Raw genomic sequence first — 19,876 nt, 5'->3', positions numbered from 1 at the left:
AACAAGATTAGAGTGGTACTGGCTGGAGGATATAGGCCAGAGGGACGGCCCCCTGTGGGTGTGTCTATATGTTAATGTTTGTTGTATTAACAAAATTACTGCCTAGCTTGCTCCTGCGGAGAAGGCCAATACCCAATCGTGAAGACTGTATGAACGAGCGGCGACTGTCAGAGGACTCCGAGAAAAGTTTTACGGTAAGATTTTACACAAATTCTATTTTTTTTTTTTTTTTTTTGGTTGAACCAGATGGACTTGTGTCTTTTTTCAACCTGACTAACTATGTAACTCTCCAGATGGGGAGGTGTCTTAAATACGGATCCGACTCAGGGTGTTTTAACTCGGGAGAAGTCCAGTCTGCCGATCATTATCCAGGAAATTCAGGCGATCAGGCTTTGCCTAATTAATTGGATGGATCGTCTGAAGGGTCGCCCGGTGATGATTCAATTGGACATGCCACGGCCGTGGTATATGTCAGTCATCAAGGGGGCACCAAAAGTGCCTTTAGCGGCCTGGGAAGTAGCCTGCATTCTAAGATGGGCAGAACCTGCATATCCAGGGGGTAGAAAATTGGCAGGCAGATTACCTCAGTTGGCAGAAGTTGGATCAGGGAGCATTGTTTCTCCATCAGGAGGTGTTTCATCAACTGTGCCTCAGGTGGGGGACTCCTGATGTGGACCTGTTAGCACCTCGTCTCAACAAGAAGGTGCAGAGGTTCGTAGCAAGGTCTCGGGAGGGGGGGGGGATTAGGGGTTCTGCCAAAGAGGTGTAGATAAGCATTTAGCCTTGGGCACCATCAAAGGCCAGATGTCGGCCCTGGCGATTTTCTTTCAACACCCGTTGGCCACAAATTCCCTGGTTCAAACCTTTGTTCAGGGGTGTCCGCCACCTGTGAGGTCTCTGTTGCCTTTGTGGGACCTCAGTTTGGTGCTGTCGGTTCTTCAAAAATAGCCCATTGAAAAATATTTGTGAGATTCCTCTGCTCACTTTGACACAGAAGGTAGCTTTCTTGGTGACTCTTACTTCTGCGCGTAGGGTGTCGGAGCTGGCTGCGTTGTCCTGTCGTTCACTTTACCTGGTGGTTCACAGAGACAAGGTGGTGCTTCGTACCTGTCATTCGTTCCGTCCTAAAGTCGTCTCTGGTTTCCATTTTAAATGAAGACATTGTGTTGCCTTCTCTGTGTCCTAAGCATCCTACAGGGATTCATTCTTTGGATGTGGTTCGGGCAATCAGGGTGTACCTGGCGGCGTCTGAGTCGTTCCGGAAATCGGATTCTATGTTTATTCTTACGGATGGACCCCGTAAGGGGATGGCGGCATCTACTGCGATCATTTCCAGATTGATCAGATGGTGGTGCAGGCCTATTCCATTAAGGATCAGGATCCTGCTTTCTCTGTTAAGGCACATTCTACAAGGGGGCTTAGTGCCTCCTGGGCCTTCCGTCATCAGGCGTCAGTGATGCAGGTATGCAAGGCGGCCACATGGTCGTCTGTGCAAACTTTCACAAAATTTTATAAGGTAGATGAGTTGGCATCTGCGGATGCTTCTTTTGACCACAAGGTTTTGCAGGCCGCTGTTGGAGAGGTTTAGTCCTCTTTGAGGGTGTATTTGTTGTTTTTGTCAGGTGAGCTCCAGTTATTCCTGGTTAAGCTCTTGTTTTTCCTGGTCGGCTATGTTTAGTCTTTGGGAAGTGTGTTTTTTCTTGCTGTGTTTTTCACCTCCTCATATTGACACTACTTTGGGACGTCCCATCGGTCAAGAAGATATGGAGCTGTGTCCGTCAATGAACAAAAGGGAACTCGATTTTTGTCTTACCGTAAAATCCTTTTCTCTGATGTTCACTGACGGATACAGCCCCCCCCCCCCTTTCTATTGTGTTGGGTTTTATGTTCTTCTGACACTGCTTGTTACAAAACTGAAGTCCTATTGCAGGAAGTGGGAGTATACCCTCTGGGACTGCCCTATAGGCGTGGTCAAATTTTTTTCCACCTAGAGTCCTACTTCTATGGAGAGCAGCATAAACTCCTTGGTCAAGTAGATAGAGAGCTGTGTCGTCAATGAACATCAGAGAAAATAATTTTATGGTAAGACAAATATCCCTTTTTTTTTTTTTTTTCAATTTTCAAAACTTTGTGACAAAAAGTGAGATCTGCAAAATACTCCACATGCCTCTCAGCAAATAGCTTAGGGTGTCTACTTTCCATAAAGGGGTCATTTTGGGGGGGGGGGTGGGTGTTTGTTCTGTTTTGACAATTCATGGCCTTTGAAACTGATAGGTTGTGAGGAGTGAAATCAACAATTTACGCCCTTAGAAAATCTGAAGGCAGTGATTGGTTTTCGGTGTCCTGTACGTGGCTAGACTGCCAAAAAGATTCACAGGTGGTATCCCCATTTTAAGGAGAAGCAGCAGAATGTATTTCGGAATGTAATTTCACATATACCCATGGTATGTGTGAGCAATATTTTAAGTGGCAACTTTGTGAAATATTTTTTTTTTTTCCCAAAACCTGTGGCAAAATATAAAGTATTCCATGGACTCAACATGCCTCTTAGCTAATAGCTTAGGGTGTCTACTTTCCAAAAAGGGGTCATTTGAGCAGGTGTTTGTGCTATCTTTGCATTTCATGGCCTTCGAAAGAGTGGAGTGAAATCAACAATTTACAGCCTTAGAAAGCCTGAAGGCAGTGATTGGTTTTCAGGGTCTGTACCCAGATATACTGCCAAAAAGTCTCACACATGGGGTATACCCATACTCAGGAGAAGCAGCAGAATGTACTTTGAGGTGTAATTCCACATATACCCATGGCATGCGTGAGTAATATTATCATTTCATTAACAACTTAGTGTAAAAAAAAAAGAAAAAAAAAAGTTTTCTTTTTTTTTGTCTTTATTCAAGCACCTGTGACAAAAAAAAAAAAAAAAAAATTCTATTTCGTTCACTGACAGACACAGCTTGAAGTCTTTAGGCCATTGGGCTTATGCTATTGCTCTCTAGGTGTAGGATTATGCAGAAACCTTTTTGGTTATGCCCCTGGGGCAGTCCCAGAGGGTATGCCATCACTTCCTTCTTTAGGACACCAGTTATTTTCTGCCTAGTCAGGAGTAAGGACCTGGCTCTCTGCTGGGATCTGCAATCCTGGCATTTTTTCCTATTTTTATTTGTAATCTTTTACTTTTTCTTTATTATTTTTGTTCCTGTGTGAACTATAATCAACTGTTCCTGTGAGAACTACAATCAGCAGTCAGACTGGTCGATGCACTGGATATCCTAGATCCTTACCATCTTCCCAGTATGGCCTTCGAACGTAACCAAACTATTAGCGCCGCACTAGGTTGGTCGCGACATAGCCCCACTGAACGGGGGCTGACTGTCGAGTGAAACACCTCGCAAGGTGGCATAGCCCTGGTCAGGACAGCAGTCACGACCAGAGTTGTAGCGTAACTCAGACCACAGCACCCCCATTCCAAGATGGTGCAGTGGACTGCTGGGAGTGGCTAATAGGTAAGGTAAATGTGTAGGGTTATGGCGCTACTCTGTATATACTTACAACTGAGAGCTAAATCCACTGTGTCTTCTAGTGTTGTATATACATATTGATATTATTGACAATAAATAAACAATATCACAATCCTTATTAAATTTCTAAAAATGAATCATAAAGTGACCGGGGCTTAATTGTGTGAGTGTCTTCTAGTGTTGTATATACATATTGGTATTATTGACCATAAAGAAACAATATCACAATCCTTAGGCCCTGTTCACACAGGGAGTCTGTCAGGCGGACTCAGTTTTTCTCAGCAGGGGAACGATCTGCCGATCCCCCGCTGAGCAGGCGGATGGCAGCTGTGTCTCCGCGCTGTGTGTAGAGACACAGCTGTCAGGTCACGCTGTTCTCTATGGGGGAGTCGGATGGGAACGGACCGTCTGTCTATTCTCATCCGATCCACTAGACAGATGGAAAATAGGGTTTCCATCTGTCCAGATTTGACGGATCGGATGTCAGCGGACATGTCTCCATTGGACATCCATTCATCCATTCAGATCCGCCTGAAAAACGGACAAGCGGATTTGAACGGTCCGCCTGTGTGAAAGGGGCCTTATTATATTAATAAAAAATATAAATTAATAATAAATAATAAAGTGACCGGTGCTTAACCAGTTCCTTACTGACCCATAGTCAAATGACGCCGGCAGGAACATTCTGTCGATCCGGGTGGCCGTCATATGACAGGACCCTCGGACAGAGCCCATCCACGATCAAGGTAAAGAGCCAAAGAAATTGGCGTTTTACCACGTGATCGGCTGTGTCCAATCACAGCCGATCAAATGAGAGGCTCCAGTGCGAGCCGCTCGTTCTCGGGGACGAGTCTCGTCCCTCGGATGGAGCCCATCCCTGATCAAGGTAGAGAGCCAATGACAATCCAAAGAGAGTCCAATCACACCCGGTCACAAATGTCAACAAAGATGGAGGTAACTCACTGTTACCAGGTTCTCCTCCTCGCACACCGATCCAGTGTGAGGAGGAGATCTGGAAACATTGAATTACTACTTTACTGTGCATACTACTGTGCCCTGATTGCCCCATTAAATAAAGAGGACCTGTCACCAGCTGATCCTAGTACTATCTGTGAGCCCATCTGAGTACCTGCCACCTGCCTATCAGAGTACCCGAGTACCTGTCACCTGCCCATCAGAGTACCCGAGTACCTGTCACCTGCCCATCAGAGTACCCGAATACCTGCCACCTGCCCATCAGAGTACCAGAGTACCTGCCACCTGCTCATCCGAGTACCTTCCATCTGCTCATCCGAGTACCTTCCACCTGCTCATCAGAGTACCTGCCGCCTGCCTTTAATGCTCTAGGACACCTGAAGGTGCTACTCGGACGTTGAGTCTCTTTGTGTGGCCAGGCTGTGTAAAAGTCTTACACATGTGGTATCGCCATACTCAGGAAAAATCCAATACATGTGCATAAAATGATATACAGTGCCAGATTTTTTTAAAACCTCTCTCTCTCTCTCTCTCTCTATATATATATATATATATATATATATATATATATATATATATATATATATATATATATATATATATATAAAACCTAAAATAAGTAATATAAAGTGCCAGGTGCAAAATATCCACAATCTGAATGCTCAGTCCAATAATGTGTATATGCCAAATGGCAGTATTCAGTGCTGGGAATCTAAGAAGATGTATATAAAGGTGATCCGTGCTTCCTGTGCTCTTCAGTGCACAGACAGCTGTGCTGTGATCTCCCCCTATGGTGTTATACTCACCACAACTCCTTCCCCGTAAAGAGGTATTGGGCCTTTCAACAATAGGTTGGTTCCTGGGTCTCCGTATAGTGTGGCCGCTCCTGATGTCAGACCGACGAAACAAGTAGCGTCATTGCGTCATTTCCGGTTGTGTGGTTTTGGACCGTGGAGGTCACAGTACCCAGAAATGGATAATCGCAATTTTTTTTTTTTTTTACTTACCTCGTTTAGAAGAAAATATACTTACCTTACTTCCTCTTCCTCCCCTCGGCGGCCGCGGTGAGTCGTCACTTCCTGGCATGCAATGATTCCTGGGAGCTTAACGTCATCGCTCCCAGGAATCAATGCGCCTGCACCCGCCCCAACGTCAGTTCCGGTGCAGGCGCCGTCATACCTTGCAAAACAGCTTCTGGACATGCCCAGAAGCTGTGCAGGGATGACGCTGCGGCACCGGAAGTGACGGCGGGGCCGGTGCAGTGCATCGTGGGACCGAAGAAGACGGAAGAGGACACAGAAGAGGATCGCGCTGGCTTCAAGCTGCCCACACCTGAGATGGCAGCGCTGGAGAATACATTTTCAAGGTAAGTATTTCTTCTAAAAGGTAAGTGCAACCCGGGACAGATCAGAGGCTAGCCATTGTGGAATGCACTAGCCCTGACTGTCCCGGGGGTATTTTTATTAAAAAAAACGTTCACTGGGTGGAACTCCGCTTTAAGCATCGGTCACTTTATTATTTATAATTTATATTTTTTATTAATATAATAAGGATTGTGATATTGTTTATGGTCAATAATATCAATATGTATATGTATAGAAGACACTCACACAACCTTCATATTACAATATATGTTGGGCATCAGCATTTTCTTCATTTTGCCGTGGGCAAGGAGCAATTCGTGGCATTACCCTTTGTCTTGCCTCAGCTCCTCGGGTGTTCTCAAAGGTTTTGGCTCCAGTGTTGGCCTTGTTACAGCAGAAGGGGATTGCGGTACTGGGTTACTTGGACGATCTGCTTCTGCATGCATGCAGAGTCTTCCTCGGCTCTAAAAGCCGACTTGGAGGTTACAATGTTAACTCTCTGTCTCCACCCACAAAGCTGGACTACTTGGGTCTGACGCTGGACGCAGCGTCAGCCCAGTAGTTTGTTACTCAGACAAAACTACTGAAGCTACAGGAGGCTCCTGTTATCCAACCATCGATTGTCACTCAGGACTTGCATGCAAGTGCTGGGTCTGATGGTCTTCTCCTTTGAGGCGGTTCCATTTGCGCAGTTCCACACCAGACCTTTGCAAAGGGAGATCTGAACAAATGGAACAAGGATCCGCTGTCATTGGACAATCTGATTATGTTGAATCGGGGTTTGAGGGAGTCTCGCCTAAGGTGGCTCCGCTCCCCAGCCCTTCTTTTCTTCCCCTGTATTCGACTGTAAACACCACAGATGCCAGTTGGGGAGGTGTCTTGGGAGTGTGTTCAGCCCAAGGTGTCTGGACTCTGGAGAAGTCCAGACTGCCTATCAACATCCTGGAAATTCAGGCGATCAGACTTTGTCTCAAGGGACGGATCGTCTGTAGGAGCGTCCTGTGCGGATACAATCGGACAATGCTACGGCTGTGGCACATGTCAATCAAGGGGGCACAAAGAGTGGCCTGGGAAGTGGCTGGCATCTTGAGCAGAACGATATGTTCCAGCCCTCTCTGCTGTGTACATTCCGGGGTAGGAGAATTGCCAAGTGGACTTTCTCAGTCGGTAAACGTTGGATCCGGGAGAATGGTCTCTTCACCCGGAGGTTTTTCATCAACTGTGTCTAAGGTGGGGGACCCCCGATGTGGACCTGCTAGCTTTCTGTCCCAACTGGAAGCTACAGAGGTTGGTATCAAGGTCTCATGATCCTCTGGCAGATGCCGCGGATGCTCTGGTGGCCCCTTGCGGTCAGTATCGTCTGATTTACGACTTTTTTCCAATACAACTTCTGTCGAGGCTGCTATGCAGAATCAAGGTAGAAGGAATTCCAGTCATTCTGGTAGCACCAGACTGGCCTCTCCAGTCTTGGTATGCAGGCCTGGTAAGGCTGGAAGCAGATGTCCCTTGGAAAATTCCTCTCAGGGAAGATCTTCTGTCTCAGGGACCAATCTTCCATCCTGCTTTACAGTCGCTGGCTTTAATGGCGTGGCTATTGAAAGCCAGGTGCTGATAGACAGAGGGCTGTCAGGGATTCCTATGCTGTTAAAGGCTAGGAAATCTACTTACAGAAAGGTTTATCATAGAGTTTGGAGGGCATATATTACTTGGTGTGAGTCTCAAGGGGTTTCTCCTTGCTCCTTTTCGGTGTTTCGCCTGTTGGAGTTTCTACAATTGGGTGTAGATCAACGTTTAGCTCTGGGCACCATCAAGGGCCAGATTTCTGCCTTGGCTATTTTTTTCCAAAGGCCGTTGTCGGCGAAGTCTTTGGTTCACACTTTTGTGCGTGGAATCTCAATTTGGTTCTGTCGGTGCTTCAAAGGTCTCCCTTTAAAAATATTTGAGAAATTCCTCTGCTCACTCTGTCGCAGAAGGTGGGCTTTCTTGTGCGTTGTTTTGTCGGTGAGGTGTTGTGAGGGTCCAACCGTCCCAAGGATTGGCCTGCGTCCACCCCAAATCCCGCCAGGGAGAGGGGGGGGGACATTTACTTACCATACCTGGAACATGTGGACGCCATCTCCTGACAGAACCCCTCTCTGCCGAAGTGGGGGGGGCTGACGGCCAATAGGAACACTGCAACCCAGGCCTAGACACTGTCGTATGCGACCTGGCGAGACGTTTAACTGGCAGCCGAGCTAGTGCGAAGCTGGGGTCTGTACTTGCTGGCCAGCTGAGGGTGACCACTTGATCTATATATCCAGCCCTTAGCCCAGATCTGGCATATTAGCTTGTAGATCTCTCAGGAAAAAAATCTGGTGAACAAACTAGCTAGAAAACCCGATCTAGAAAAAAACTTTTGCCAGGACCAGAGATCCCAGCAAGGAACTAGGTCCTCAATCTTGACTAGGCAGATTAAAACTGACATCCTATAGCAGGGAGAGAGGGTATACCCCTTGGGACTGCCCATATGCGTAGCCAGAACTTTTTTTCTGCCTTATGTCCTACTCCTGTAGGGGGCAGTATAACCCTACTGTTATGAAGAACAGAGACTGCGTCCGTCAATGAACGATAGAGAAAAATTGATTTTTGTTTTACTGTAAAATCCTTTCTCTGAGGTTCACTGACTGACACTGCTTGTTACAAACTGGTGTCCTACAGCAGGAAGCAATGGTATAACCTCTGGGACTGCCCCAGGGGTGTAACCAAAAATGTTTCCTCCTAGTCCTACTCCTATAGAGCAAGAGCATAAGCCCAATGGTCTGAAGACTTGAAGCTGTGTCTGTCAGTGAACCTCAGAGAAAAGGATTTTACGGTAAGACAAAAAATTCAGTTATTCAATGGGCTCAACATGCCTCTCAGAAATTCCTTGGAGTGTCTGCTTCCCAAGAAGGGGTAATTTGGGGGGGGGGGGGGGTCGTACTGGCTTGCCATTTTAGCACTTCAAGAAATGAGATAGGGAGTCAGAAAGTAAAAGCTGCATAAATTCCAGTATATACACCATAGTTTGTAGACGGTAGAACTTTTGCGCAAACCAATAAATATATGCTTGAGTGTTTATTTTATCAAAGACATGTAGCTAAATACATTTTGGCCTAAATGTATGATAAAAATTGAGTTTATTAGATATTTTATATAAGAAAAAGTAGAAAATGTGATTTTTTTTTTCTCAATTTTCGGTCTTTTTACGTTTATCGCAAAAAATAAAAACCACAAAGGTGATCAAATACCACCAAAAGAAAGCTCTATTTGTGGGAAAAAATACATAAATTTTGTTTGGGTACAGCACTGCATGACTGCGCAATTACCAGTTAGTCATGCAGTGCCAAATTGCAAAAAATGGCATATCTCTTCTGTCTGTTATTTTTTGCTCCCTAACCATATTGTTATTTATATTTACCACTGCATATAGATATTTAAGAATGAAGTGCCTTTTTTTTTTTGGAACTTTACACATTACCTAAATTATACACCACACTTTTTTTAAGGCTATCTGATTAATCTAAACAATATTCGGCCAACTAATCGATTATGAAAAGAATCATTAGTTGCAGCCCTAGTTGCCACCCAGGTTGTACTTAAAGGTTTTACATTTTACATACAACTTTTTTTTTTTTTTTGTACCCTTTGAATAATATTTTGATATGTTATGCCAGATATGTAACCACTCTTAGGTGATGCTATGCTTATTTGAGATTTCCCCTAGTCATTTATTTGAATGAACTAACTGCCAAAGCCAGCAGAATATTAGCATGCATAAAGAAAGGGATGTATTCCAGAGATAAGACTATAATCCTTCCACTTTATAAAACTCTGGTCCGACCGCATCTGGAGTATTCTGTCCAGTTCTGGTCGCCAGTCCTCAGGAGGGATGTGTTGGAGCTGGAGAGAGTCCAGAGAAGGGCAACTAAACTAATTAGGGGATTGGAGGACATGATAGCAATTTATAAATATCTTAATGGGGATCCCAGCTTAGAAAAAAAGCTGTTCATTCGAAGGCATTGCATGAGGACTCGAGGGCATACAATGCGATTAGAGGAGAAGCGTTTTAACCTCAGGCAACGTGGGGGGTTCTTTACTGTTAGGGCTACAAGATTGTGGAATTCTCTACCACAAGAGGTGGTTTCTGCGGGTAGTATGGTGGCTTTCAAAAGACTCTTAGACTTACATCTCAAGGATCAGAACATTCAGGGGTATGTGAGATGATTACAGCCACACACACCTACACAGGTTGAACTGGATGGACTATTGTCTTTATTCAACCTCACCTACTATGTAACTATGTAGCTTATTATTCTTTCCTAACATTTTGTTTAGGTTCTTTTTTAGTCCAGCTGCTAGCAAGAGTGTCTATACTGGTAGTGAACCAAATCACCATTGTGTTAGTAACACAATGAAACCAGCTCTAGAAAGTCTGTCAGACTTACAGCTAAAAAAGGGGCAAGGGAATGATTTTAATCACAACAGTGATTTATTTGGCCAAAGTTCTCTTATTGTATGGTTTTCTGTGTCAAAAGCAAATCACAAACCATTGGGTGATGTATATTTTTTCTCCTCAATGTGGTTGCATTCATATTTACTTTTTTTCTTTATAATGTGTGTGACGGTACTAACCGTCACTATGTGTGACGGATCACTCTGTCCCTGGATTGTAAACCCCTTCGTGTCATTTTCCTATGAGTTTGGGACATTGCCTTTTATTGCATTTTATTTTCCCTTTATTCATCCTCTGAACAACTGAAGATGGCATGACTCATGGCATTGAGTTAATGTAATGTAATGTTGCAGCCCATCCCCCCCCCCCCTCCTGTTCCTGTGTCTAAGTGTGTGGATTCATGACACAGACAATGGTCTGGGCTGGAGACATCTCTCCGCAGGGGGTGTGTATTAAGACTGCCTGTTTCAATGTACAAATGTTCTGTTCCCATTGGTTGGTCCTTGTCCCCTCCCCCCCCCCCCCCCCCCCCCCGTGGCAAGGCTAAGGGGAGTTTCCCTAACTGTGTGTAAAACTGTATGTCTTGGAATTTAATAAACAGTTCTTGCTTAGACTCACAACATAGTTTCATCTCATGTTTGTGGGAGAAGGCTATACCAGCTCTATCTCCCTTCGGTTTGGATTGCTAAATCCCTAGCTCTGGTAAGAGCGGTTCCTGCTCCACTCTAAAGCATCCCTCACACTAGGGGGGAAGAGAACATCTTTGCCGGTGAAACCCCTCTTTCCATGGGGGCGGCCGCTACAACTGGTGGCAAGCGGTGGGATGGTTCTTTTCCCCTAGAGGAGATGCTACAACTGGTTCCAAGAACGGAATGAGCAGATGAAGAATCGCTATGGAAGCTTGAAGCGGTCAACCTTGAAAGATTTGTTGGAGAACCGTGGCCGACCAACAAATAACCGTACCAAAAAGCAACTACTGGCCAAGCTAATGGAAATGGACCGAAACGACGGTGTGACTGAAGCAGTAGCCCCGAACCTGGAGGATGAGTTGATGCGGACTGTGCGTATGCGGTTGGCATTGTATGAACCCAATCCTACTGCAGACATCATTTCCCAGGTGATGAACGCCGCTTAGGACCGGGAGAAGCGACCATACCAGTTGCGCATGGCGGAGATCCAGAGACCAGTGAGCCTAGCTGTGGAAAATGCTCCAGCCCTAACAGAACGGAAAAAGATACCCTTCGGAGCCTTTAAGAGCTTCCAGGAATCGGAGGGGGAAATAGATGGCTACTTAGCCGACTTTGAGAGACAATGTGCCTTACACAAAGTACCCACAGACGAATGGGTCACCATCCTGGCCAGGAAATTAACAGGTAGAGCTGCCGAAGCCTTTAGAGCTATACCTGATGAGGAGATTCAACTCTACCCAGCAGTCAAGGAGGCTTTGCTTGCCCGGTACTCAGTCACCCCCAAGGCGTATAGGAGACGGTTTCGGGAGTCCAAAAAGCACAGCGGGGATTCCTACACCGAGTGGGCCTGCTGTCTTTACAGAAGAGCCTCCCTCTGGATTACCGGTTGTCAAGCCATATCAGGAGAGGATGTGTTACAGCGGTTTCTATTGGAACATTTTTTCAATACCCTGCAGCCAGAGATACGGGTATGGATTCGGGATCGGCGACCGCTCCCCTTACCCGAAGCAGCTCTTCTGGCTGATGAGTATATTGACTCCAGAAAAACGGAGCAACCCTCCAAAAGGCCTGCTCCAGGACCAGTGGCACCAACCCGAAGCCCAGGTACCTGCAATCGCCCACCACCAAGCTTCCAACAGCAACGCCAGGTACAGTGCCATCGGTGCAAACAGTTCGGACACTACCAGAGAAACTGTGACCAGAGAAGGAACCACGATTCATGGCTTCGAGCAGGACCACCTTCCCCAGCACGGACAGCCGTCCACTACTACAATGGCCACAGGCAGCAACTACCTAGCCTCAGACCAATGCTCAAGCCCCAGATTACCAATCTTGGACCACCCCTACCACAGAGAGGGGGGGACTCCTCCAACTCGCAGGCAGGCAGATACCAATACCACAGTGGGGTACAGTGCTACAGGTGCAAGAAGGTTGGGCACTACCAACGAGACTGTACCCAGAGCAGGGACCAAGCTGCATGGATCCGACCAGGGTCACCCCCTCCAGTAAAGACAACGGACCCCTACTATCACGCAGAGGCTCTCCCAGTCATACCAATATTCAAACCCACCGAGGAGCAATTGGGTACCCTTCACGAAGCTGACCCAGTGAAAACCGCTACAGAGAACCGACAGCACCATTGCCAATCTGTCCAGTTAAACGAAAAGCCTGTGCGAGGTCTCCGAGACGCGGGAGCCACTCTCACTTTGGTCAAGCGATATTTGGTCCCAGGCGCCGCCCGAACTGGAGGTTCAGTAGTGGTACGGGTAGCAGGGGGAGGGGTGCACCGGATACCCACATGCGAGGGTCCACTTGAATTGGGGTGCTGGGTCAGGTCTGATTGATGTGGGGTTGATACAGGAGCTCCCCACCGACGTCTTACTGGGGAACGACCTAGGCCACTTGAACTCAGCGTTCCTGCCGGTCCAGATCCCAGGTCCACATCACGGAGACCTACTTACATTCTGAGGTCCAGACGCTTGAATGTTTGGATGGAGTGCGATCATATGGGATAGGTTTTGGTTTGGAAGGGGAGGGCCATGGCCGATTTACTTGGAACTCCCTGGATTGACTCTTTGGGACTTGTTACCCGACTAACTCAGGCACAGACCAGTTGGAGGTCTGGTACCTGGATTAGTCTACCTTTGGGGGGAAGAGATGTGACGGTACTAACCGTCACTATGTGTGACGGATCACCCTGTCCCTGGATTGTAAACCCCTTTGTGTCATTTTCCTATGAGTTTGGGACATTGCCTTTTATTGTATTTTATTTTCCCTTTATTCATCCTCTGAACAACTGAAGATGGCATGACTCATGGCATTGAGTTAATGTAATGTAATGTTACAGCCCATCCCCCCCCCCCTCCTGTTCCTGTGTCTAAGTGTGTGGATTCATGACACAGACAATGGTCTGGGCTGGAGACATCTCTCCGCAGGGGGTGTTTATTAAGACTGCCTGTTTCAATGTACAAATGTTCTGTTCCCATTGGTTGGTCCTTGTCCCCCCCCCCCCCCCCCCCGTGGCAAGGCTAAAGGGAGTTTCCCTAACTGTGTGTAAAACTGTATGTCTTGGAATTTAATAAACAGTTCTTGCTTAGACTCACAACATAGTTTGATCTCATGTTTGTGGGAGAAGGCTATACCAGCTCTATCTCCCTTCGGTTTGGATCGCTAAATCCCTAGCTCTGGTAAGAGCAGTTCCTGCTCCACTCTAAAGCATCCCTCACACTAGGGGGGAAGAGAACATCTTTGGCGGTGAAACCCCTCTTTCCATGGGGGCGGCCGCTACAATGTGCATTCTAAACGTGCACAAAGCATAGTCATAGGGCATATACAGACTATATAATGTATTTGATTATTCGTATGTTAATATTTAGACAGAAGGAATTTCTTCAGGAACGTCCAAACCTGCCTGCACGTGCGTTTGTGCGTTAATGCATTCCAATAGTTAGAATAATATTCTGGCTAATGGAATACTTTAACATGTAAACTCTTGACGCACCAAAGTGTGTTTAGCAATATGTGGGTTTAGGCATGTTTAACCACATCCATACCGGTGCATAGTAATATGACGCCGGCAGGATGGCTTTACCGTTCCGGGCGCGCAGTGCAGCGATCAGGGATGAGGCTCGTCCCTCGGACATAGCCCATCCCTGATCAAGGTAAACAGCCAATAGAAATTGGCTGTTTACTATGTGATCGGCCTTGTCAATCACAGCCGATCACATGAGCGGCTCCAGCACGAGCCGCTCGTTCTCTCTGCAATGCGCGCCCCCGGGGGCGCGCAGAGCAGCTATCGGGGACGAGGCTCATCCCTCGGACAGAGCCGATCCCCGATCTAGGTAAAGAGCCAATGAAATTGGCTTCTTACCACGTGACCGGCTGTGTCCAATCACAAATGTCAACAGAGAACACGGTAACTAGCTGTCACCGTGTTCTCCTCCTCACACACTGATCCTGTGTGAGGAAGAGAGTGTGGTAACAGCTAGTTACCAATTACAGTGCACCCTAAACACACTGATTGCCCCCCCCCCCCAATAAAGAGCACCTGTCACTAGCCCATCAAAGCACCTGTCACTAGCCCATCAAAGTACCCGAGTACCTGTCACCAGCCCATCGGGTACTCTGATGGGCTGGTGACAGGTACTCGGGTACTCTGATGACAGGTACGCAGGTACTCTGATGACGGGTACGCAGGTACTCTGATGACGGGTACGCAGGTACTCTGATGACGGGTACGCAGGTACTCTGATGACGGGTACGCAGGTACTCTGATGACGGGTACGCAGGTACTCTGATGACGGGTACGCAGGTACTCTGATGACGGGTACGCAGGTACTCTGATGACAGGTACTCAGGTACTTTGCGTACCTGTCAACGGAGTACCCGTCATCAGAGTACCCGAGTACCTGTCACCTACCCATCAGAGTACCCGAGTACCTGTCACCTACCCATCAGAGTACCCGAGTACCTGTCACCTACCCATCAGAGTACCCGAGTACCTGACGCCTGAAGTACCCGAGTACTTGCCGCCTGCTCATCAGTACCCATCACTACTCATCAGTACCTATCACGTATCAGTACTGATCATCAGTACCCATCAGTACAGTATCAGTATCACCTATCAGTATCAGTACTACTCATCAGTACCCATCAGTACCTATCACCTGCCTGTCACCTGCCCTTCAGAGTACCCGAGTACCTGTCACCTGCCTATCGGAGTACCCGAGTACCTGCCACCTCCTCCTCAGTACCAGAGTGCCTGTCACCTGCCTGTCACCTGCCCAGCAAAGTACCCGAGTACCTGTCACCCTTCATATAGCCACCATGTCCAAGTCCAAAAAGTTTATATACGTCCTACGTTTAAACCTAAATACCGGTGTTATGGCAGCAGATAGCTGCCATAACCCTGGTATTTTTTTAAACGGTGGACGGTTGGCTTTCCGATAAGGGTGGTCCCAGAGGCGGATTCGCCGTGGGTTCACCCTTCCGGGATGGCGGAAGAGGCGCCCCCCCCCCTTCTCGCCGTGTTTCGGTCCTTTTCCCCACTTACCGGACCCGCCGGCAGCGAGGAAAACGATCCGGTCCCGGATCCTCACAGACAGGATGTCGAGTGAGGGCAAGCTTGCCCTCACTTGACTCTATGGTCTTGGAGGACCGGAGCTAAGGAAAATGTTGTTGCTAGCAACCGGTTTAAAGGTCCTTTTTTTTTTTTTTTCATTTTATATAATTATTTTTTTTTTCTATCTTTTAGTATACTTGTGAGATCTGAGGACTTTTTGACCCCAGATCTCACAAAAAAGAGGTCCTGTCGTGCCTATTTCTATTACAAGGAATGTTTACATTCCTTGTAATAGAAATAAAAATGATCATTTTTTTTTTTTTTTTTTTTAAACGGTGTAAAAATAAAAAATAATAAATAAAATAAATAGTAAAAAAAAAAATTAAAGCGCCCTGTCCCCGTGAGCTCGCGCGCAGAAGCGAACGCATACAGAAACCCCGCCCACATATGTAAACGGTGTTCAAACCACACATGTGAGGTATTGCCGAGATCGTTAGAGCAAGGGGAATAATTTGAGCCCTAGACCTCCTCTGTATCTCAGATGGCAACCTGTAGAAATTTTTAAAATGTTGCCTATGGGGATTTTTAAGTACCAAAATTTGTCGCCATTCCGTGAGCGTGCGCAATTTTGAAACATGACATGTTGGGTATCTATTTACTCGGCGTAACATTATCTTTCACATTATGGAAAAAAATTGGGCTAAATTTACTGGTTTCTTATTTTTTAATTAAAAAAAGTGAATTTTTTCCAAAACAATTGCGTTTGGAAGACCGCTGCGCAAATACGGTGTGATAAAAAATATTGCAATAATCTCAATTTTATTCTCTAGGGTCTCTGCTAAAAAAATTATATATAATGTTTGGGGGTTCTAAGTTGTTTTCTAGCAAAACAACTGATTTTAACTTGTAAACCCCAAATGTCAAAAATAGGCCTAGGCAAGTGGCTAGGATGCATGATGGTGCGCCTTGGATGTTAGGCCCCTCTATATGGCTAGGCTGTGAAAAAGTCTCACACATGTGGTATTGCCATACTCAGGAGGAGTGGCAGAATGTATTTTGGGGTGTCATTTTTGCTGTGTACATGCTATGTGTTAGGAATATCCTATAAATTGACAACTTTGTGTAAAAAAAAAAAGTTTTAATTTTTTTCCCACATTTTCCAAAAACTTGTGGAAAAAAATGATATGTTCAAACGACCCATAATGCCTCATAGAATATACGTTGGAGTGTTTTCTTTCCAAAATGGGGTCATTTTGTGGACTTTTCCATTGTATTGGTGCTCTAGGGCCTTCAAAAGTGTGATAGGTAGTAAGAAAGTTTTATGTTTATTTATGCTCCTAGAACGCCTGAAGGTGCTACTTGGACGTTGAGTCTCTTTTTGTGGCCAGGCTGTGTAAAAGTCTCACACATGTGGTATCACCATACTCAGAAGGAGTAGCAGAATGTATTTTGGGGTGTCATTTTTGCTGTGTACATGCTATGTGTTAGAAATGGCTTATAAATTGACAACTTTGTGGGAAAAAAAAGAAAAACAAATGTTTTTCTTCATTTTCCCAAGAATTGTGGGAAAAAATTATAACTTCAAAAAACTCACCATGCCTCTTACTAAATACCTTGGACTGTTTTACAAAAAGGGGTCATTGGGGGGGGGGGGGGGTATTTGTACTGTCCTGACATTTCAGGGCCTCAAGAACGGAGATAGGCCCTTAGTGCATCTGGTGTGATCAATTTTCAGCAATTGGTACCATTGCTTCTAGACTCAATAACTTTCACACAGACTAAAAAATATACACTTTCACGAAAAAAAAAACCCAGTTGTGATCAAATACCACCAAATGAAAGCTCTATTTGTGTGAAAAAAATGATAAAAAATTTTGTTTGGTTACAGTGTAGCATGACTGAGCAATTGTCATTCAAAGTGTGAGAGTGCTGAAAGCTGAAAATTGGTCTGGGAAGGAAGGGGGTCTAACTGCTCTGTATGGAAGTGGTTAAGACGCTTTTCTCTTGCCAGGAGTTCTGCCGTTCAGAGGAGCAAAGCAAACACTGTGTGCTTGTATTTGTTGGTTCTACACACACTAAGTACTTTGTACTGCTCATGGTGCAAGGATTTTCTAGGAAGTTAATTTAGGTTTTTTGAGCTTATTGGGTATCTTCACATAGCATTTAACTCAGTTTTGAATGGATTTTTAGGCAAGTTCTTAAGTCATATTCCCCTTGAGTGCTCCCTACGTTTTCTGTGGCAGTCCTGGCTTGATTTTATCTCAATTAGTCACTTAAGTTGACCATAAGTGAAAGTTGGCCGCTTCAGCAAAGAGCAGGCAAATTCTGATCCATCTATGCTTTCAGAATACAATAAAACAGAGGGGAGGATTCCACCATCCATCTGCTTGTGTGGATAGGGGAATCCGTTCAGTTTTTTCCAATCAGCCCGCTGATCCATGTAGTATATGCTACCCTAGTACAGGGTAGGTGACAAAAATAATGGTGATAAGGAGGGATCAGCTGGAGTGTTAGGATAGGGAAATTTCATCAGCATAATCCTTGATTTAGAGCAAACTGACCAACTATAAAGTCTAATTATTTAATTTAAAAATTGTTTTTCTCTACCTTTTTATAAGGCCAATTTCAAGGCAAAACTACCATATGCAGCTTTTTTATTTTTTTTTTAATCTTGTGGAAAATGTTATACTCCCTTCCCTCCTCCATTGTCTCTTGCTGACACAGTTTTTGGGCACAGGCAAATACAGTAGTTAAAAGTTGACTAGTCCCCTTTCAGGGATGTCATTGCCTGCAGAATCTTTTCTGAATCCTGAGAGAACCCCAGCACTTTAAAGTCAATAGGACATGTCCCCCCATGGACACTCGAAGTAGGAAACTGCCTCTGTAAACAGAAAAAAAGTCGAGAACTCTTGTACTTCCTATATGGTTTGTGAAAAAATATATACATTTCTTAAAATCTTTTCACTGCACTATACCTTATTTGACAGATTATCTGTAATGTCTCCTTTTTAACATTTAGAAAGAAGAATGCGAAGATTAAGAGTGCGTACAAAAGAGAACATGTTAATGTAGGCTGTGATATGGATTTCGATATCGCTGGTCCCTCAATACGTGGCGCTGTGGTATTTGGCTATGAAGGTTGGTTAGCAGGCTACCAGATGACTTTTGAATCAACCAAGTCAAGAGTTTCCCAGAGCAACTTTGCTGTCGGATACAAAACTGATGAATTCCAGTTGCACACTAATGTGTAAGTAAACAAAAAAATGAACAATGTTAACGTTTGCAACGTTTTTGCTTCAGGACTGCAATTGTTTTGATTATTCAGTGTTCAATTTTGGAACATCTGTGTGATTTTTTGAGTTCTGAGATTGTGCTTCCACTGAAAAAAGTGGTCTTCAACACCGCACCTTAGCAATTAGAAACCATGCCAAATTATATTCCTAGAGATTTTGTCAAAGTAACTAATGCAATTGGTCATCAGTTTAAAAGACCTGTGATCATAAAAGTGCTTAAAGTAGGTCATTATCTACTTTCAGGAGAATTCTAATTTGGTCTTTTAGCAGTCTCATCAAGTGTCTTTAAGCAAAATGACACAGGCCATGGGTACCACTCCAGGGGTTCCCCAAAAGGTGCTTATACTGGAGCCGGGGGCCTATCCTGCTTGTACCTGTACCCAGCTCAGTACCCTGCCTACTGCACCCCTCCACTGCCCGATGCAGAGCAAAGAGAGACACCTTCAAAGAAACCCCCCCCCCCCCTCCTCTCTTCAGCCTCTCGAGGCGAGGATCGCTGGATCTTGAAAAAAATCCCTCCCGTTTAGCAGCACAGAGAGACAATCTCCGCTGAACTGGAGGACATGTGAGTTGAGGGGGAGCCCAGGGAGGAGACTGGAGCTGAGGAGGCCAGGGGAGGGCCCAAGGCCAACTGAAGGCCCAGGAGGGGAGCGCAAGGGGCACTGGTACCTCCACAGATGATGTCTCACTCCCATCTCTGTGGAAGGTAGGGCAACTAATCTGCGTCTAGCTTTATAAATAGATATAGGGATCATCGGCGCTTCTGTGGGAGCAATCAGGCTTTACAGCACACAATGTTAACCTCCTGCGTGGGTGAATGGTATCTTTGTTGTCCCCAGGGCCGCTCTTCCAGAGAGCAGAAGTGCGCTCCAAAAGGTACATGAAAAGGAAAGAGGAAGGCGCCTCTGAGTATAGTGTAAACCAATTATTCACCATACACACTGGCTACACAACATACCCAAGAGCCAGTTCTGTAGCCATAGGCATAACTGTATGAAAACCACAGAC

The 19,876-nt window shown here is 45.6% G+C and overlaps 1 protein-coding gene across 1 annotated transcript in view; it reads left to right on the top strand.

Annotated features, from left to right (window-relative positions):
* LOC309552348 (non-selective voltage-gated ion channel VDAC1) overlaps positions 1-19,876 on the top strand; it is a 714,079-nt gene that overhangs the window by 486,197 nt on the left and 208,006 nt on the right. The window contains exon 6 of the mRNA XM_082253265.1: positions 18,595-18,822. Coding sequence (XP_082109391.1) covers positions 18,595-18,822 — 228 coding nt within the window. The remainder of the gene's footprint in view (positions 1-18,594; positions 18,823-19,876) is intronic.

The sequence above is a fragment of the Pelophylax lessonae genome (assembly GCF_965119305.1).
Source record: "Pelophylax lessonae genome assembly, chromosome: 4".
Taxonomy (NCBI): domain Eukaryota; kingdom Metazoa; phylum Chordata; class Amphibia; order Anura; family Ranidae; genus Pelophylax; species Pelophylax lessonae.
Note: the sequence above shows the minus strand (reverse complement) of the source record. Positions and strands in the feature narration are given on the sequence as shown.